The sequence below is a fragment of the Nesoenas mayeri genome (assembly GCF_963082525.1).
Source record: "Nesoenas mayeri genome assembly, chromosome: 1".
NCBI lineage: Eukaryota > Metazoa > Chordata > Aves > Columbiformes > Columbidae > Nesoenas > Nesoenas mayeri.
In genome coordinates, this window is record NC_137541.1 from 75,777,317 (window position 1) to 75,799,362 (window position 22,046).

A 22,046-nucleotide genomic window follows, 5' to 3' on the forward strand; every position below is an offset into this window, starting at 1 on the left:
GGTTGGATGGGGCTTTGAGCAACCTGGTCTAGTGGAAGGTGTCCTTGCCCATGGCAGGGGAGTGGAACTAGGTGATCTTTGAGGTCCCTTCCAATCCAAACCATTCTATGATTCTGTGATATACTACAAAAGCAAATGGAGTGAAATTTAAAATTAGGGAGCAAACTAGGTAGGAATATGAAAGAGATCAGCAAGCTTCCCTATGGCAAGATATATTACTCTGAGGAATGGGCTTCCAAGGAAAATTACAGGCAAAGGCTACCTCCTGGAAATCCTTAGTACTAAATTGATCCTAAGACTCATGTAGGCAGTATAGTGAAAGGACAGTGCTTCAACAAGCATTCCTGAAATAGGTCCTTTTACTTCCAATTTCTGTGCTTCTATGAAGACAACTACATGCAGGTAATTTAAAAAAATACATCTCAGCCCATTTCAGCTCTTCTGTTGGTAGTTGGACTATGCTCTTGGGACTTCAGTGGAGTCCAGCTCACTCATAGAGAGCAGCCTGATTTTTAGCTGCTTGATCCTCAACATCAATGTTGCCCTTTTCTTTTGAGTCCCCATCTCAGAGTACTTTTTCATAGCTTAAACAGTAAAGGGGAGACAAAAGCTACAGATGCACTGGATACACACAGAACCATCCAGCACAGAGCAGCACGTTTTACTGTGACCTGGCTCACTGTTTCCACAGGTACCATTTCCTTCCTTGTCTTGATTCAGCTGTGGCTCTTGCTGATAGAACCATTGTGGGCAGCAGACTGAGAGTGAGTTGTGCAAAGGATTTCACCACAAATGGCATTTCCTCTGACACTGGCAAAACAGTGTGTATTCAGGCTGTAACCAGCCCTGTGCAGTGTGCCCTAGATAGGAGCTGGGCAGTACATAAGGCTGTGCTATACCCTCCACTGCAAGGCAGGATTTACCCTAGCTGAAGACACGTTGAAGTCCATCGTGGTGAGAATCCTGCTAGGTACACGGAGCGTACTTTCTTCCAAAGTTCACTAGCCAGATGAAAGACAGAATTTTACCCCCTCCTGGCTCCTTTGTCTACCAACTCTAACCCTACTTTGCAAGTTTGAGTGCTATCCAAAAGTATTTCTAAAGTGGAACAAAAATAAACATGCTTTTAAATATTTTATGTTCATACTTTAAGGGAGATTGACACGTTTTGAAGAGGAAAGCAGCCTACAACACCTAAATTAAAAATAAATATTTATGTTCACATTTGTTCATCAGCTTTCTAAAATGTAAAAATATGTTTCATGTTGTTTTAAATAATGAAATGTGAAACAAATGAAAGATAAACTTTCTACAAGCTGCAAAGAAATAAGAAGACAAAGGCTTTGTTTATAGCTTAGACTTCAACAGTGCCCTTTGACAACCAATACAAATCTTAATTACAAATGGAATTATACATATAAGAACTGTTCAAAACAAAGGAGTATTTTTTTTCCTCTCTCTCTGGTTTTCTTTGTGATAGTTTTAATTAGCTGCAACGCTTTGAACAATCATAGTCCTTGACTGCTCCTCAGACACTGATGGAAGTTGTTAACTTCAAATGGCATCTATAGGACTGCAGAAGTCTGGGTTTTCCTCTGAACAATATACTCCCCATTGCTAAATTTATTCCTGGATATATCAGGATTCTGCATACATACTACTTAACTGAGAAGTGAGCATTGTCCGATAACATTCCAGTGACTGACATTAGGACACAATAAATTGGATTAATAGGCTGCAGCACCCTACCCACACTGGCAGAACTTTAATGGATTTCTGTAATAAAGTAAGCAGCAACAGGGCAAATGTGTTCTGAAAAATAACCCGGTCAAATAATACGGAAAAACAGTCATTAGAAATAATGGCCAGCCATACATGGTATTTTCCTTATGATAATCAGGAACCTTGCCTTCAAAACCAATAGAGAGTGGAAAGGAAAAGTCAACTGCCAGTGTGGAAACTGGTGGACATCTGCTGCAGAGAATTTGTATACAGTTGTGGGGAAATGTGTCTTCCCATCTTGGACCTAAGCAATTTTATTTCTTTTTAATTCCCTGTGGGGAAACTGCACCCACCAGAAATGGAATATGAGCCTTCTCTTCCATCCCAGTCAAACAGCCTAATCGGGAGGTGGAGGCCCTGGTCCTGCATCAGGAGACACCCTTGCAGTGGGAAGAGAGGAGGGTGCCCTGCACCCGCGGGAGCTGTCAAAGAGACGAGGACAGGCATGAACAGCACTCTTGCTGTAGTCTGTGAGATTGGGGATTGAGCAGTCACAGCTTAATTCAGGTTTATCATAAATGCTGCCATTACAATATAGCATTTGGGGTGAGGAGAAAGTTTCTGCCTGGGACGCGTGACTCGCTGTGCTTGGCAGCACGTGAGCCTTCATTTGTCAGTGCTCTTTGCCTGGCTCTGCACGTACTCCTGTGGGGCTGGGGACATCGGCTGTTTGGGAAAGAACAGCATCTCTTGACTTCACAAGTTGAGGACTTAAAGTTGTTTATGTTGTAAGAACTGGGAGGGAGGGGTGGAATACTTTTGATGTCTTCTGCTGCTGTGGCAAGTGTGCGCGTTAGTGCAGCGTGGGCAAAAAATGCCTCGGAGAAACGTTGTGGAGAACTGTCAATGTGGGCTGATGCCTTTTTAAAAATTCACCTTCTTTCAATAAGGAAAACTGAATAATTAGTTATTATTCATCATTATTAAAAATGGACTAGAACTGATGCTCAATTTTACTTCTAAGTTTTTATTAAACATAACCTATGCTGTGGAAATCAAGTGAAATGACACAGAATACAAAGCCTAATCACTGGATTGTGACCTAATCTTTCAAACAGGGATATCAATGGTAATTTATCAGTGGATGCCCTGTAAGAATTTTTGCAAGTTTTTCCCCAGGTTTGTTTTTTGTTTTTCCTCTGATATTCTCTCTTTAGTCACTTCCTACCCCTCAAGTCTAAAAATAACAATAATAATTACAAAAAATAATTAAACTATTGGTTGTTTGGTGGGGGGTGGGGTGGGATGGGGGGTGTGTGTGGTGTTTTTGTTTGGGTTGTGTTTTGTTGTTGTTTTTTTGTTTGTTTGTGGTGGTGGTGTTTTTAAACTATAGATTAAGCTATTGCATGTTTATTCACTGTTGGTTATATTGCAGTGGCATCTGGGAACCCTATGGTTCAACAACCCTGGCTATGTAGGAAACCAAAGGGAGAGAGAAGGCAGCCTTTTTCAAATTTAATTTGTATGCACTTGGTTTCTCAAGGTCTTTGCAAGAGAAATACTGAGAAAAGCAACAAATAGCACTTGGGATAAATTGGCCAAATGTGCATACATCCCCTTGAAAGAATTTTTTAATTTACTTCTGAATAGCATAAAAACTAGCTGTTGAAATAATAATGCATACTCTTTTTGTTACACTTATTAATATCTCTGGATCTGGGTTTTTTAAAGTTAGTAAAGAAAAAAACAGATGTTTGTATGTATGAAAATATATACTGGAAATGATCCTTATCTAATTTAAAGTGATACAGCATGCTTTCTTTAACTATTATTATATCTGATTTCTACCAGCTTAGATTTTGATCCTTATTTTAAAAACCTGTTGAAGTGAGATTCGTCCTGCCCCTTAACCTCAATAGAATCAGGATTTTGCATGCCACGATCTTCCTAACATTTTCAGGCTTTTGCCACTGTCAATTTCTTCTTTCTTCTTCCTTTTAAAGCAAAGAACCGGGGGATTGCAATTCCAGTGGATTTGGACAGCCAGGTCAATACCTTGTTCATGAAGAGTCACTCTAACATGGTGCAGAGGGCAGCCATGGGATGGAGAATGTCAGCCCGCAGTGGACCTCGTTTTAAAGAAGCTCTTGGTGGGCCTGCCTGGGATTACAGGAATATAATAGAAAAACTACAGGTACAAAACCAGCAAATGCCTTGGGCAGTACTTGTGGTAGTGCATTTATCTGGTATGTGGAAAAAAACAGAGATTCATTGCATTTTTAGTGCTGGATTACAGTAACTCTGCACTTCTAAGCTTGGGGAGCGGAAGGCTCAGTTCTTATTTGGTGTCTGTTCGCAGCAAAACCAATGTGGGGGGTCTTTTGATCCATGATCTAAATTTGGCTCTTAGAGAACCAGGATAGAGGGGTAGGAAGTCTGTTCTTTTCCCCAAAGTGGTCCACAGAGAAGCATCTCCTTTCTGCCTTGTCATGATCGCACATCCCGTTTTGGCTGCAGAGGAGGTACTGGCGGTTTTAGAAGCTGTTATGTCAGATTTGTGTCACCGGAAAATATCTACAAGGTGGAGATCACCTCGTGCATGTAATGGTTAAATTACATCGGGAGTTTATGAACTAAGAAAACAGCAGAACCCAGACAAATAGAGGAGCCCTAAATACCAAGGCAGTGATACACTGACACCACATATGACAAGCAGTGTTTTCCAGCAGACCGTCATCCTGACTCTTGCTGGGTGTTTTGTGGGCATCGCTGCAGAGGAGAAATTTGAAATAGAACAGCAAAGGAGAGAGTAATGGGCACCTTCCCCCTCCTTGAGGAGTGGCACGAAGAAAGGCATGAGGTTGCTTTACTGTTACCTGGGTTAACATGGGCTCTGGCTGTCAGAAGTGGGTCAAGTAGCCCATCAAGCAGCAATGTTTTTCTAGTTTTCTTGGCCAGACGTAGTTATGAATGGCATTCTTCTTCTTTTTCCCTAGGATGTAGTGTCCTCCTTGGAGCAGCAGTTCACTCCCATGATGCAAGCTGAATTCTCGGTGCTGGTTGATGTGCTGTACAGTCCAGAACTTCTTTTTCCCGAGGGGAGCGATGCCAGAATAAGATGCGGTGCTTTCATGTCCAAGTAAGTGGTATAAGGAGAAGGCCTGTTTGCTGCTTTGGAAAAGATGGCAGGGACTTAAAATTTTCAACAGCACTTACATCTGATTTTCAACAGTGACTTAAGCCTGTAAGTGTCTTTGAGTTCATACTGAAAGCTTAAACTGAGGCCTTTTGCTGCATGTTTTATGTTTCTCAGCAGTTTAGGAGTCTGGAGAGGAGTACAAAGAGAGATTGCTTGCCTAGAAATTGAATGTTAGTAGCTTGTTAAAACTGTGACAGGCTCAACCTACTTCTCTTTTCTTAATGGTAAGTTTCTGCAAATCTACAGCAGAAACAGACTTTACATGGTAGAATTTTCAAGAATTCACAGTGAGGCGGAGTGGGCTGCTCAGGGCTGGATTTTTCTTTGTAAAGCAAATAAATCTTTTGGTTTTTATTTTAAAATGCCAACAGCTCTTTTAAGAATACGTTTCACTTGTACCTCTACCTGGTCTTGAATTATTAGATGTTTTATTTGCAGTCTGTGCATTGGAATAGAGTCTTGCCATTTCTTTATTAGTCCCCAAGTGAGATGCCCTCGCTGCCCTTGAGAAACTATAATTCAAACAGAGGTAATTTGGGGGAAATGAACACATTTGGCAGATCTCCTGATTCCTTGGCTTTTTGCATATTCTGCAGAGGTAGTGTTATAACAATATATATGTTTGGAAAAGATAAAGTTAAATTTTGAGCTTTTCCCATCCCATCCCATCCCCTCTGTCCAAAGTCCCTTAAAAGTCAGTATCAAATCAAGTCGAGGGTTGCTGGATGTGGCCCATGCAATGCAATAAACACTTTTCTGCTTTATTTAATTAACTTCCATGGCAAAGGACTGCTTTGCAGAGCTATGCAGAAATCCTGAGATCAAGATGTACTTCTTGAAAAATATTGTTAGTACAACAGACCTGAGAGCTGCATTGTTTTGGACTCACAGCTCATGGAATTGGTGAAGATGACAGTGGGAGTGTCCTGCATGGTGTCTCCATTGAGCCCAGGGTGGCATTAGCACGCTAATCCCTATAGGTATTTAAAGGACATGTAGATGTGGCACTTAGGGACGTGGTTTAGAGGGGGACTTGGCAGTGTTAGGTTTATGTTTGGACTCACTGATCTTAAAGGTCTTTTGCAACCTAAATGATTCTATGATTGTAACTTAGCAGTGATCTAAATATCATCAGTTCTCTTGGGTTACAGAGCGCTGGTCTAGCTGATGCAGTGACAACCTTCCCAGCCCTGTTTTGGGTGACTGTGATTTAGGACCGTTGATGGTGCCGTCTTTCAGTGTAAATTGGTGGCCATAGTGCCTTTGCTGTGCCTAGTGCCTAGGCCAAAATTTGCTGAACACCATCACTGGTACTGAAGGAAAAAAACACCTGTCCAAGGCCTTTAGATTTCCTCCCCACTTCTATTTTCACAAACATTTCTCCAGCAATGAGGCGAACCAGCACAAGGACCTGCTCTGCACAGAGATAGAAAGGCTTCTTCTGGTATTGGCTTAAGCTGACTAAAACCCGAACTCCCATTGCAGTCGTAGCTGAAGTCAGAAATCTACCTTGTTTTCTGACTTGAAAAAGGCTTGTAAAGTTGTTGTGCAAATGTAAACAATGGTTATGTGTCATCCAAATGGCAGCACTTCTGAACAATTCCATGTAAGGTTTTTGGGGATCCTTTTGGCTGGATGCCATTTGCTAATTATGTAATAAATATATTATAACCACCATAAAAGTTGGAAGCTGTAAAGGTTGTAGCTTTTAAAGTTTGCACGATTCCTGGTAAACATTGGTTACCTTTAAATGAAGGTTAAAGTAAGTTACCTTTAAATAAAGGAAGGATGAAATAGCAAGTTTGGATCTTAATCTGGAAACACTCATAAAAAGTGGAGTAGAATTCTGCCTTCTGTATGGGCAGTAAGATATGCAAATTGACACAAAATCTCACAACACCTTGAAAGTCTCATTTCCTTTTTAATTATGATTTCTCTCGTCTAATTTTATTTCCTTTCCTTGAGGAAAAATATAGTGACAGGCAATTTTTGCATAAAGAAGTTGTATAATAGTATGGCTTAGCAACAACGTGCAGTGCTATTTAAGTTTTAATATTTTACTTTAAGGTTGATTAATCACACAAAGAAGCTGATGGAGAAAGAAGAAAAGCTCTGCATTAAAATTCTTCAGACATTACGAGAAATGCTTGACAAGAAAACTAACTTTGCGGAAGAGGTACTGCTACCATTTTAGTATTAAATATAGAACTAATAGCATGGTATTAAAATGTTTGCTCTTGGACAGTAACAGAATCTGACATGACTTCAATTTTGCACATGTTTTCGAGATAATGTGGTGTCTTAGGAACAATGTGGTACAGCAGAAAGTTAAATTGGAACCAAAGACACTGTCTGCCTTACATAGATAGTTTTGTATCAGGGACTTGACAAGAGTCAAGGCAAGGAAGGTGACTTAGCAGTGGCGAGTATTACTATGTATGATTATTATATTTTAGATATCCTGTATTTCTGTAGACTAGTCTTCTTATGCCATATCTGACGTTATCTGTCATAAAATCAATTTGAAATATGGGAATTTTTAATTGAAAATGTACAGTTTTTCCCTGCTGCCTGTGGTGCTGGGCTTTTGTACTCTCTCTATATAAATGTGTGATGAAAATATGTAATGTTTAAGCAGAGCTGCCAGTTTTGGGGAGAAGTGGCATAGCCTGTACTCTGTAAGTGTCTAATTATTTCTTTCACTCTTCTTTCTCCCCTTATTGCCCAGTTTTCTCTTGCAAAACCAAGTTTTTCAAATAGCTCTTTCATCTTGCCTGTGCCTTTGGTTATTAGCAGCTGGATTCAGATTTACATGTTAGCTGTCCCTTCTTTTTGAACCTGATCCCTGTGCCTTTTGTGTGGTTTCCTCTTAGCAATATTTCTGAGTATTCCCCAAATTATTTCACTATTATTCACTCTTAAATATGAATCATAGAGCTATTATCTAATCTTTCAATGCCATCATTTTCATTTGTTCACAGCTGACATGTTTAGTCAAGTATCTTCATGGGTTTCACTTTACCTTGAGAAAAAAATACCAATTACAACCCAGTGTTGCACTGTTTCACTGTCGTCTTAGGCTTTTTCACCAAAATATTTTCAGATATCGAAGTAACAGCACTTATTCATGTTATTGTACTTGGCAAAATTATCCACCTTTCAGGTATACTAGCTATGAGATTCAAAGATAACCCCAATCTAGCCTTAAGAAAAACAAAGTCTGTGGTTAAGATGCCTTTTTTTGGGTGTTTGAGATTTTACTTTTCAAGTTAAATGTTTTGATCCTGTTGTATGATATGCTAAAGTACCAACACACCCTTTTCTCTTTTATGATAGACGAACCATATATTGGAAATGGGAAATGTTCACAGTGTGTTTTGACTGTACATTATTTGTTTCGATTTCAACATATGGACATGGGAATATATTGCCCAGGCTTCTAAGCAACCTGCTAGGCAGGATAAAAAAAAATCTCAAGGCAGAACAGTGAAATGAGGACAAAGGCAGCAGAAACAAAACATCAGCCTTGCTCTATGCAAAAACAACCAGTGTACAAAGAGAACACCAACCTCCTCTTCACCTCCTGCAAAGAATCTAGCTTGAAGTAAAATGTGGCTAGGCCTGGGGAGACAGAAAAGTTTTAACGTCATAACAAGAGTTCAGAGGTGAAGCAAATCATATTAATTATTATTCATACTTATTCTAATAGTTTTTGGGGCCCATAATGCCACTGCATTATATGGGAAATCTAATTTGGTTTTGTACAATGCTATAATGAACTTTGCCAAGCCTCTCCAAAATAATTTCATAGACCCACCAAAAGTTATCATCATCTCAGAATTACGGGGTGGGGTGGGGGGAAGCCGTGCTTAAATGTATGACTTGAAACAAGCAAACAAAAAAATTATCTGTTTTAATTGCTCTTTGCACCCTGTCGTGGATGCTGATAAAGCAAGACTGAGTGAAGGTACCAGAGGGAATGTGCTCCACTGGTGTGTGGGGGCTATTCACCAGCCAGGCCAGCCTCTCCTTCTCAGAGGTGGACATCAAGAGGTGTATGCCAAGGCCCCTCACACGACCTCCACCATCTCAGCAGGGCATGGTGGGTGGAAGAGCTGTTCAGGAAACGGAATTTCTCCCTCCTGCTTTTTCTTGAGTCCCATAGATTTTACACCGAGGAACGTAATGAATCAGTGCAATGAGTAAACAAGCTTGTACGGTTTGCAAGTGCTTCTCCACCTTGCAACTCTTACGAGTCATTGTTCATAGGATGGACTTCAGAACAGTGAAAATAGCACAATGAATAGCCTCTTGTGCATGTTTCCAACTTTTTTTTTAACTGGGATCTCACTGCCTGCACACTTATTCAACTATGTTAGGCAGATACTAAAAAATTACAGTACATATGTAATGGTAATACTTGAGCAAAGCTACAGAGGGACACATAACTTTTTGACAGAAAGCCTGAGTTTGTTAATCATCCATCATAACATATTTTGTATGACAAATTTGACGGAAATAGTAAACCTCCAGTTTCTGCAGAATTTTCCCAGAGTGAATAACAAGGAAGAAACAATGAAATAAAATTTCTTCCTCTCTCTTCCCTTTACCTCTCACCATTGAGATCCAGGTCTGGGAACCTTGCCTTCTACTGTCTTTATCTTTCATTTGACCACTGGAAGGTAGCCTGTTTCATCGAAGACCAAAAGGAAAAGATAGCTGTAGGTGCTTATTTCACTTTTTATGCCGATTCCTTTATCCACTGTCCCAACTCTGTTGTTGTGCCTCCCCTTGCCTGGTGTGTTTCAGGGCTGCTTGTGCTCTCCTGGCTCTGTCATCAGTTGCCCTTGCAGTCAGCCTTTGAGGCAGCGCTCACTTGTGCGTTGTTTTGCGTAGTGCTGCAGCATCTAATTGTGATAAGAATCAAAGTTTAATTTCAGAAGTTTGATTTAAGGTAAATAAATTACACGTAAAACCTCTTGGTCATGGATTCACTTTCAGAAGTAATTGTGGGTGATTATTACAATCTCCCTGGACTTTAACATTAGGTCTTAGTCCTGTTTATATTGATTAGGTAACGAACTGAAATGGAACTTGATCTACAGTCCCTCTCTTACAGAAAGCTCTTCCAAGAACAGTGTTACCCCACTTGGGTAAAGCAGTGTGTGGAAGAAGTCAACATTGCCTCTGTTCAGATAGTTAATGTTGTATAGATAAAGCCTACTTTGACTGTTTGAGAAGAGAAACAGAAGAGACAGAAAGCACTGCTTTTGGATTAGATCCGCCCCATCTATGTTTGTTCTTTTGTTGCTGGCCATTTTTATACCCATTTTACAAAACCAAAAGGATCTTGGTCTAGAGTTTTTGATTTTTTTTAGGCAAATATTTTTTGTTCTTCACGACAGTGCTTGATTTCAGTTGAATTTCTGTGTGGATGCTGCCTCTAGACCCACTTACATGCCTCAGTTTTAATCTGAGTAAGATTTCCTAAAGTACATACATCACTGATGCATGTTCACTTTGCAAATAACTGGAGCAGTTTAAAATCTTAGCATTGACTTGCTGCCCTGTTGAAAATGACTGTCCCTACAAGGGAGCTGGTGCGCCAGGAGGGGTGAGTCCTCTCAGCTGCTTCAAAGAGAATTCGCAAGCTTGAATTAAACACCCCCATCTGTCAACTGGATGAAGTTGTTGAACTCTTGACTGAAGCGTGCTCATATAGCAACTTCTTAACCCATTCCAGCTGCTGGCATGTCAATGCCTTGGGCATGGACAACCTTCTGGTTTCCCAACTGTTCTTAAATGAGGTCAGCACCTCATGGCGAAAAATTATTATCTCTGATAACATGTGTATATGACAAGTTTAGTTTAACATTATGGACTGATCAGAGTGTTAATGGATGGTAGTACATACAGAATATAGCAGATTCCAAGCCTGAATACCCTGCCAACTGGTAGCTCCTAAGGGAAACGCTATTATAAACAGATTGAACCCTTCAGCAAGGGTTACTTGTGCTGCAAAAGACAGACTTTATACTTTTTCATGCTTTGGGTGTTGAACTACAGTATAAATAATTGAAAACTGCACTTTTAAGTGTCGGTAGAACAAAGACTGTGTAAGCTGCTTAATTCTCAGAGACACGTAGTTGTGCTTGTTACCTTTTCTTGGAAAAACTCATGAAAAATCTTGTCTTGCTCTTATAGGTTTGCACCAGCTTCATGATTTAAAATCATAGAAGTAGCTTTGTAGCCCTTCGTTTTGCATTGTTAACATTTCTGCATTCCACTTTAGATATGAAATGTAAGCTATCCTGTCCTCTTTTGTTTGCAGCAACAGCACCAAATATTCATAGGAAGAAATAGTACAGCTTTGATGTAAATACAAATGTATTTTATTCCCATAAGATGTAGTCCCTGATATGGCCACGTATGACTCTTGGTCATTTTGTGCCTGAAGACCTGAGTTTTTCATGTGGAGCTGTTGACAAAACTGCAATGAGTTTGTCAAAAGCAATAGTCCCCCCAGTGTCTTGATCTACCAGTTAAGCTGAAAGCATTGGGAGCTGCAGGTCTTTTTCTGCTGGGAAAAATGGTCTGAATGGGTCTTAGAAGCCAAGAGATGTTGCTGAGAGCCACTACAGTGTCCCAGCATTGTAGCTCTTTGAATCAAAGGCATTGTCTACTTGAACTGCATTCTATTCTATAGCCTCATCTGTTTAAGATGGTTTTACTTATTTGCATCTGCTAATTAGGCAGCATTCAGACAAACAGCATATGTAGGTAGAAATAAAAAGGGAAAAAAGATAATAATTCTGAATATGTGAGGCTTGCTGAATGTATTATACCTTAAAAGGATGCTTATTTTAAATGGGAGGAAGAACAGGATTCAAAATTCCTTTATTTGCGTTACTACTCACATTTTGGATTAGTGGCACTGCAGGCATTCTGAAGAATTGCGTTTAATTTTTCACCATTTCTGCTGTCTGTTTAAATTGTGCTCATTTATAAAAATGCCTAAGCACTCGCCTGTTTTTTCCTGTTGTCAACAGGCCATTCTCCTCACTCAGCTCAGTGTGGCTGTAAGGTAATAGAGCGTTAGAAATACTACAGGAGAACATTTAAGCTTAACGTTGTTTATATTTAATTTTTTACAAAATCACTTGAATGTTTCAGCTGGACATTTTTGCAGTAGCCTGCATTAAAAACTCTCTCTTTAGGAAAACAGCCACAGTCTCAGGGGGAATGAAGGTTCAGAGAGGAAGAATGTTTGGTTACCTCTAGCAGTGCCAGCCTGGTGAGGTCAGGAAGCCACTGCTGTGGTTTTGTCGTGACAGTTAAGTGATAAAGTATGGAAGAAAGTTCAAACACAACTGGGACAAACGCCTCCATATCTGCGATGGTTTACGTGAGGGTGGTGGTCTGCTGCAGAACTGAAGCCTATGCTAATTCACTGCAGTGGAGGATTCAAGCTTTGTTACTGCTGTGAATCCTCTGAGCCAGTAATTGCAGCGGCAGGACCACCAGAGCTTTCAGATATGCAAGACTAAACACTAAATGTAGTCAGGCCCTTGAAGTGTGGTAATTCCTCATTATACCCATATGTTGACATTTTACAAGGCAAAGAAATAAAACCTACAGAGAAAGAAACCAATGCAGTTTCACTTTTCTCCCCCTCTAGGCTTCAAGCTGGAATAATTAAGCAGAGAGATAACACAAGGCATGTGATACTGCTGCGTATAATAGCTAGGTGTTGGCCATAGTGCTTAGTGCCTCGGGCTGTTGGTCACTATGGCACGTTTTCATTGCTGCACGTTTCTGGTGCTTTGACATGCAATATCAACTAGACTGCTCTAAAGTAGCATCCCTCATCTTTGTGGTATCCCTTGTCCCTCCTGGAGCGTGCATTCCTCTAGACTAAAGGATACTGCTGTACCTGGACATTCTGCTAGGTTTCAAATTGCATACATTTATACAGAGATTTATTTTGTTGCTAGTGCAAAAACCTCTAAGTACGTGGTATATGTAAAGCATGGCTTCTTTTTAAGGCAAGATTTTTTTTCTGTCACTAACGGGCTGCAGAGATTTGATCCAGCTTTGGACTGTCATCTGCTTGTGTTCAGAAGCCTGTTCAAAGCCACTTTACTTGGGCCAGTTGTGAGGGGCTTATAGTGGTCTCTGTCATGGATAGTTTCAGGCAGAGTGCATTGTTCTTGTTTACCTGGACAAGAACTTTAAACTGAAAGTCATCTATCAAGGACAGGTAGGAAGTAGCATTTCTGACCTCTCATGAAGTGTAACGTCCTGATCTAGTAAAAGGCAAGAGCACTTTAATTTGCTGTGGTGGGAGTGGAACACATGCCTAACTGCTTTGCAGGACTTGGTGTATTGATGATTTTGCCCTCTCTTTTATATGGGTAATTGTTAACTGTCACTGTGATCCAAATATATTATCTCCAGAGACTGAAAAGTACTTTTAGCTCAGGTGATAGTTGACTGAGCAATGGTGTTCACTACTCATCAGTACTTATTCTTGTTTCAAAACCTTGGTGGTTTTTTGTTCGTTTGTTTTCCAAGTCACAAACAAAGCTAGTGGCAGGATGCCAAGGCTGAGAGAAACACATGGTTGTAAACACGTTTCTTCTGAAAGACTGTAGCCTCTCAGCAGCTCATATTTATCAAGTTTTAAGAATAAGGTATGCTGTTATCCCGTCTTGTTTCAGAAATATTAAGCCCCAAATCCCAAATAATAAGTTGTTTTGGAACTTGTATCATCTGCCTTTCTCACATATATCATAATTCTTCTAGAGGAGCATCTGATACTGTAAAATACTGTAGATACTAATTCCAACAGTTTCAGTTGAAACAGTAACAAACTGGAGTAGCTTGTTCCTTCTTCTCAACTTCAAATGACCAACTTCTGCTCTGGCATTTCCCCTTTACATAGTGTATGTGATATATGGATGCTCCCTGTTTTCCCCTTCTTTTTTTAATATAAATTCCTTTCTATGGATCTGATCTTAAGAACAGCAAAAAGCAAATGAGCAAGAAGATCTTAAGTGCCTGCCAACTGCTTGGCATCCTTCTCTATTACTACTACTTCTCGTTAAAAACAAATGGAAAAGAGTGCAAGGGAAGAGAGTTGTTTAAATGAAACCTTCAGAGCTCTGAATATGATTCATCTCACCTTACTCAGGTACAAGATTCATGGAACTGATCAGGATCCGTTATGTGAACAACAGTTGGATTTTATTTTTTGTTGTTTTGATTACAAGTGGGATGGGTTTCACTAAAGACTTCAGTTCATCTAGAAGTTAAATTCCATGTTCACTATAGCTATTTGAATCAAATTGTAAGTTATGAAGGTATCAGGATCAAGATTATCTTTCTCTCTGGTTTTATTTATATATTTTAAATCATGGATAAAGCAGGTGAGATTTTTAGCAATTAGTCAAAGATTCTAGGCTATACTAGATTGGCAAGGGGCTAGGTAAATAACCAGAGGTATCTTGTAGGTTAATATGTAAAATGAATTACAGTTTTATCATATGGTTCATGTCCACAGGTGTGTGGAGTTTTGTGTGAGGATATATTCATATGCAGAAATGTATTTATTTTAGATGATCTATTCCTATTACTTTTTTTTTTTTCCTTTTTTCTTTTTTAATCAGCAGCATATTACCTCCACGGTGGAGTCATATTAGAAGATAAATATTTGAATGCGCGTTCTGCATCCTACCATATCGCTTTGTTTTTAATAGAGCAGTTGTTCTTGCTGAGAATATAAAGTGTCTGATATGCATTAATGCTCTCAGAGTTACTTGAGGAAAAACATAATTCCCACGGCCACCTTAATTTTAGTGGTTGGTGCTTGTTTAAAACACCCAGCTGACATCCCAAGAGGCCTGTGTCTGTGCCCATTTGCAGAGCAGGAGCAATTCACATAGGTGCAAGTTGAGGTAAGAAGGGGAGTTCAAGGGAACACGTGAGTGATAAGTACAGGGAGAGAAACAGATTGCAGACATCCTGAAGTTTGGGATACTTGCAGTTTTTCTTGGGAGTCAGGAGAATAAAACTGCATAAACCTTTTTCCTGACTGTGAGCCTGGAGGATGTTTCTCTCCACACACCTCCTGCTCCCTTTTAAGTATTAGCTGCCATACAGGAAGTCCACATTTCTGAGCAGCTTCTGTATCACTGCTGGGTAACACTTGTAATTTGTACTGGTGAGAGCAGAGGAGTGCTGCAGTATCACAGAGACCACTGTGTGGCAACTGTGGACTTTTCAGAAATGTTTTCTGCCTGTGGGAGCAGGTCAGCTGCTGCTGCTTCTGCACAGCTGAATTCCCACAGGAGTCAAATGTCTGCAGTCATGGAGGGGGCGAGAGAAAATGTCTCGTTTAGTTTTCAGTTTCCTTGGAAGGGGAAAAGGGTTCTTTTGTTTTCTGGGGTTTTTTGTTGTTGTTGACTATCACAAATTTGCTGTTGCTTTATTTAATATGTTTGAGCAACAACCCTGTTTGTACTTTGCAGTCACACCAGAGATGGCAGTGAGCAGAATTCAATGCATTGTATTAAGGCTGGCAAATGAATATTTATGATAGACCTAGGGAGCCAGTAATAAAAATGAAATCGGCATGATGCCACTAGATCCAAATCTTTGATCTCTGTTTTAAGAGAAAATACAATAAAGCAGGGGATGATGGACTCATTATAATGGAATGGTTAGTTATGGTTAGTTAGGGCAACGCGAATAGGTGGCATTACATAAACTGCTCTAGTTCAAGATTTATGATTCAGGGAAGTGTTTCAAGAACGGAGTTTCTACAAAAAAACTTGAGTTTATGATGTTATTTGGTTTAGTTGGTCCAAACACAAAGAACTAAAGATACATCTCTTTCAGATATCAGGATGGGCTATGCTTTCGCCTTACCAGGGGAAGCAAAAGCAGTAAGAACCAGCAAGGCCCTTATGCTCAACCTCCTTCTGTGCTTCTGTTCCTCATCTATCACCCTGTGAGCAGGCAGGGAGGACTGAGCAGTGCAGGAAGGTGGACATTAGATTCCATTCCCTGACCAGGCTGTCTTGCCAGATACCAGATGTGAGGGGGCACTGATCAGCAGAGAGGGGAAGGCTCCTGCTTTGGCACCACCCAGGAGGGTGCAGGGGTCCTGACTGGAGATGTTTGCCTCAGCTGGAGCCACCAATCTCCATCAGGAGCAGGGAGAAACTGCTGCAATGTGCTGAAACAGCTTTGGTGAAGCCTAATGAAGGAGTCAGTATTTGATAGGAATGGGGAGCAGGAGTGAGCGAGCTATTTTTCTTTTTAATGGTTGCAATTACTTGCTTAACACCCCTGCCACACTAAGCAAGACATGAAGGAGGATTGATTCCAGGCCATAGATGAAAGCTGATCTTGAACTCTCTGTCTAGCCAGACATGAAGAGGAAATGGAAACTCACTGTTTTCTGATTTCTTTCATACTGATGTAATTTCTAATGGACTTCATCACTAATGACATCTGGCAAGGGATTATTCCTTAATGTTGTCTATCTCCCTCTTCTCCCCCTTTTCAAGAAAACGAAGGTATATCCTATATTGCACTTCGAAAAGCTGCTATTAAGCACCCATTGTAACTGCTTCTGATACAATCTTTTTTTGTTTTTGGCCTGATGCGGATTTTACCCAGCATGTTTGGCCTTGGAGGAGTGCCTGGATGGTATTGCCAGCTGGAATTGTCAGAGCTGCTTTGTCTTCTGTCCCAGGAAAACAGAAGCCTGGCGGGCAGTCACTCTCGCTCTTATTTCATATCCCTGCTTAGTCAGAGTTGCCAACCCTAAGCACTGAAAACCCTGAGTCAGGCCACAAACAAATCACGAGATTAGGCTTGAAAATCATAAGATTTTTTAAATTACAAGTAGTTTATTTGAGATTTCTTTGAGGCTTTAAGAGTGTCTGTTCTTCCAATTTTATTCTACAAATCCCAGAGCTTGATATATGCTTTATTGAATTACGTGTGTGTTTGTTTACTTAAATGAAAGCCAGGTTCATTTATGGTTACCTGACCTCTGGAGTTTGTGGGGAAAAAGACCAGAATATTTAAATGATGTGTGTTGACCAGGCTGCTCAATGAGAACTCTTGTTCTGGAGTTGGTGATTGCCCTGAAGATTATGAGTTTAATTATCTCCGTGTCTCTTTGACCCCTAGGCTTTTTGCAGAGAGCGTTCTTGTCAGGCAGAGCCTGAAAGTCTTCTTTCAGTTTATCGCAATGGGCACTTTGTGCAGGTTGCGCCTTGTTTACCTTGCAACAGCTTTTCATGGGCAGTGTGTGGCACCTTGCCAGTGAAGTCCGATTAATCCATTTCCTTCCCACTGCAATTTCACTGTCGCTCGGGTCTTGCTTGGAGCACACACATGCAAAGTTTTTCTGCTGTACGGAGTCACGAGCGTAACGTGCTGACACAGCGTGGATGTCAGCGAGAGGCTGTGCTGGCTCTGAGCTGACTGAGCTGTGAGACAAGGAAAGTGCTCTGGAGGTTTGCACTAGTGTTGATAACTCCAGATACAGAGCTGTCACTTGGGGTTGAGGAGGGGACCTTGCCACTCTGGAAATTCCTCTTGGCAGAATTGTTCAAAACGTTTTGTCCCCAAATACTGAGCAGTTATACTAGCAATATCTCCTTAAATTCCTTTTAACTGTAAGGTTTTTACTGCCTCCCCCGACCCCTTTAAGTTTTTTTTTTTACTTTTTTCCTCCATAAAACTCGATTTTTTGACTCCTTAGTTGTATATGGTAGCATTTGTGTCCTATTAGCCCTACATCCAGTAGGGCTGGATGCCAGTCTGTCTGTCTCAGCTGCAAGAGAAATGTAGATAACCTTGACTCTCAGGTCTTTAAGTATGAAGACTTCTTACTGACTCCAGGGGAACAACCACCTTTGCTTGAACCAGGTGTTTTCTCAGCCACAACCAACTAGAGGTTCTCAGTTCTAGGTTTCCCTCCAGGCCACTCTACTGGGTGGAGTTTAGCCCTTTAGGAAATTGAACTCTTCTAAATATAGAAGTATTTTTGACTGCAGCTGACTAAAAATGAAAATTTAAACAAATGCTGGAAGTCCTGCACATTGTTGGGAAGTTCTTCCTCTTTCACTAGTCAGAGCAGGTTTTTTTTTCAAAGGGGCCAGAAATGTTGCTGGCAAATAAAATATACAGACTGAGCTCTCTTGAATTTGTGAAGAGACTCGTATTAACTAGGTTTCTTTTGTGAGACTGAAGAAATAACAGTGGTAATTCACTGCTGGCAATAAAGTGGGTGATGGTCAGTAAATTTACCCTGGATAGCACAGAGGATTGTTCTGGTTGTATGTCACAGTCTTTATTAAATTTGTCCTGGTTGTTGCTAGCATTCTGTTCATGTAATCATTTTAATTCTGACAACAAAACTAACCATAAGGACACAGAAGTGCCTTTTGAGAAATGGAAATTGAACAGTTTAAGCTGTTCTTATTTTTCTTCACATTTAAGTATTCTTACAGTGAATAACACCATGCACGGGAATAACTCAGACTTTGTTACTGGAGTCTGGATTTCTGTTCTGGTGCTGCGTGTGTGGAAATATTTGCATGAGAAAAAAAAACCAAAACACCTTAGCTGGAGCAACAAGTTAACGAGATTACTTTGGGCTGCGGTGTGCTTAGTCAGAAACAAGTCATTTGTATTACAGAAGTCTGGGCAAAGTGCTACCTACTTCTGCCTGTGTGTGCACATCACCTGCTATGCCACACAGCCAAAGGAAAGGGCTGAGAGCAGCGTTTAGGCACAGAGTACGTGTGTTGAGCTGGGATTAGGAAGTGGCAGATGAAATGGCTTTTTCTGGAGTCCTACCTGATGCTCTGCAAGGCTGATTAGAAGTGTTTGCTCTCCAGACCATGGTCCGCAGACAGACGACTTAAATGAAGCTATTTATCTAAACAGATTATTTCTATATCTATGATACTGAAAGAACTTGTTTTAACTCGGTAACAAATTCTAGCATACCAAGTAATCTAAATACAGGTCTTTTACTTCCTTTTCCAATTTAAAAAAAAAGGGAAGCCAACTAATTGATAGATGCTTTAATTCACCACGTATTTAACCTGATTTTTTAACTCTAAACAATTCAAAACTGGAAGAAACAAGTCCCTTTAGTTTTAAAATCATCTCTATCTTTCCTATGTTTGCACAATTTTTTTTTTTTTTCCTGATTTTTAGCTAAAGACTTTGAGAGCAAGAAAGGAAGTGTGGCTGGAATAATGTTTTATTTTGAACTAGCCAGCAGTTTATGGCTTCTGTGTATTAAATTCAGTACTTTGATCACTATCTTGTCTGTCTTGCTCCTAAGCCTTATGTGGTGTGATTTTACTACTGCGCCAGCTGGGGCTCTGCCCCATGCAAGAACTGTGAGCTAATAAAATCAGAGTAAATTAAAAGTGTTTTCTCAAGCCCTCTGCACAATTCTGAACTATTAATTTCCCATTGCAGCTTTGCCAGCTGAAAAGTAGCTGCTTTCATGCCCTGGACTACACCGTGCACGTACATCTCCATCTTCCAGCAGGGGCCTCCAAAGCCACAGGAGGTGGCAAAGCGGTCGCTGGGCAGCTGCAGCAGTGCACAAAGGGGCTCTTTCAGATATGTTCTTGCTAGAAAAGCACATGTGCAGCTCAAACAAGTTACAGTGCCCATCTGACTTGAGCAGGAGCCACCCTGGGGAAACTGCCTTATTTTTTCTCTGAAATTGGTGTACAGATATATTGCCCTAATGCTTGTTTCTGACTTAATGAACACTGTGTTTGGGCCTTGGACTTAGTTCATTCTAGATTTTTCTGTTGTGAGAAGGGTTGCTGAAGGACAAGGGAAGGGAGCTATCTCCCCTCTGACAGCTAGGTGAACTGGGCATTGCTTTTTGCCCTGAGTCTGCTGCCCAGTGATATACCGTCACTATGGGCATGTGTCAGTGTACCAGAGAGTACTTTCAAGTATCACAAACTAGCTCCCATTTTGGGCTTCTCTCCAGAGGACCAAATGACTCACCTTCAAAGAACGTCTCTCTGAAAGTGGAAGCAGGACTTTGCGTATGACAGTGCAGAACCTAACAGCTGGCAGGGTGCCCATTATCTCCTCCTTCTGTGTGCTCCTGGGCTTTGTGAATGAAAGATTTGTTGGAAAAATTTGTATGAAGTCTTAACAAACACTGATTTAGTAAGCTTGGCTTTGGATTATCTACACAAATTATTGTCTGAAGTTGGCTTCTACTGGGAAAAAACATGTTTTTTAAAATTTGCTGAAATGTTGGCATGCATTTAAAAAGTCGCTTCTGGAGTCAGATAAACTTCAGAAACTCTTCCTGCTACATTGGACAACTTGACTAGCAATGCCCGTTCTCCTGAAGGAAGAATTCTGCATCAAGATGGTTCCAAAAATCTGCAGCCTAAGAGGGTGATCCAAGAGAAGACAAAACAGAGACCTGTATGTAGTACCGTCCCCTGCAAACCTCCATGTGGTGTGCAAGCACTGATGCTTGCTAAGCATGGATGGGGTGGCTAGCAGCTTCCAAGCAGCACAAGTTGGGATGTGCACTAACTCCATACTCTTCCCTGCTCAGCTGTGATATGTGGCTGTTCTGTTTAGCAATGGACATGGTGGACACTGGTAGGAACCCCCTTGCCTGAAGAGCTGTTGTCTCTGACACAAGAAGTATGTTTCATCCCCAACAGCTAATATATATCCATTTCTAAATAGTGCCTGCCTTGTTTGTGGAAAACCCATCCAGGCGAGCAATCCCTGTTTGTCATACATATGTGCTAAGCGGGAGAGGGCTTAGCAGACCTTGCTGCTGCATAGGAGTCCTGTGTCCAGCTCTGGAGCCCTCAGCACAGGAAAGACATGGACCTGTTAGAGAGGGGCCAGAGGAGGCCACAAAAATGATCAGAGGGCTGGAACAGCTCTGCTGTGAGGACAGGCTGGGAGAGTTGGGGTTGTTCAGCCTGCAGAAGGCTCCAGGGAGACCTTGTTGGGGCCTTTCAGTACCTAACAAGGTCTGTAACAAAGATGGAAGATGGGGACAGGGCCTGTTATGACAGGACAAAGGGTAATGATTTTAAACGAAAGGTGGGGAGATTCAGGCTAGACATGGGGAAGAATTTTTTTCACAATGATGGTAGTAAAACCCTGGCCCAGGTTGCCCAGAGAGGTGGTAGATGCCCCATCCCTGGAGACATTCCAGGGCAGGCTGGACGGGGCTCTGAGCAACCTGATCTAGTTGCAGATGTCCCTGCTCATTGCAGGGGGCTGTTCTACGAAAGCCGGGCGCGGCTGTGAGCAGGACGCGGGGCAGGGTGCAGGGGCTGCCCGTGTCCCACCCGCCACAGCTGCCGGGGCCGGCGGGAAGGGGCGCGGTGCGTGCCGGTGCCCGCGCTCTGCCAGGGCAGCAAGCGCTGCACCCCCTGCGCACTCCCGGTAGCCGGGGCGGGGGTGTGAGTACAAGGCGCAGCGTCTTTACCCTCAGAAGTGTCCACCTCTCTGCCTGCTGTAATCGCCTTTGCCTGCCGAGTGATTTAATGAACTGTTTTGACTGGTCGGAGGAACGCTCCCGTTTTCATTTGCTGCCGCCGGAGCCCCCCCCTTCCCGCTCCGCTTCCCCTTAACTCCCCCTGAAAACATGTGACGGCGCATGTGAGGGGCGCTGCGGGGCCGGGCCGGAGCAGACGCCGGCTGCCGCCTCAGCCGCGGAGGGAGGCGGGGGCCGCTCCCCCCCGCTCGCCCCTGCCGGCAGCGCCGTGCCGTTATGTAACGCCCGCAGTGTCTGGCAGCGCGCGCCGGCGGGGGCGCGTCACGTGTCCCGCGGTGCTGCCGGCCCTGAAATTCAATTAGATTGGCTTTGGAACGGGTCGTGAGCCTGCATCAGATAAGCTTGCTTTTTTCTTTCTCTTTTTCTTTCTTTTTTTTTTTTTTCCTGCGAGACACTAGAAAGCAAATGGGCTGATTAGCTTTTGCACATTGTATTGATAAATTGCGCCCGTGATTCCAGCGAGGACGCGTTTTTTGTTGTTTTTCTTTTGCGTGGCGCATATACATCTATCGTGCCACCGAA

General features: G+C 41.7%; 1 protein-coding gene across 3 annotated transcripts in view; it reads left to right on the forward strand.

Moving 5' to 3' along the window:
• ITPR2 (inositol 1,4,5-trisphosphate receptor type 2) overlaps positions 1-22,046 on the forward strand; it is a 266,577-nt gene that overhangs the window by 144,881 nt on the left and 99,650 nt on the right. For all 3 annotated transcript variants that reach the window (XM_080342096.1, XM_080342097.1, XM_080342098.1), the window contains 3 exons: positions 3,726-3,916; positions 4,719-4,861; positions 6,989-7,097. In XM_080342096.1, the coding sequence (XP_080198222.1) occupies positions 3,726-3,916; positions 4,719-4,861; positions 6,989-7,097 (443 nt within the window). The remainder of the gene's footprint in view (positions 1-3,725; positions 3,917-4,718; positions 4,862-6,988; positions 7,098-22,046) is intronic.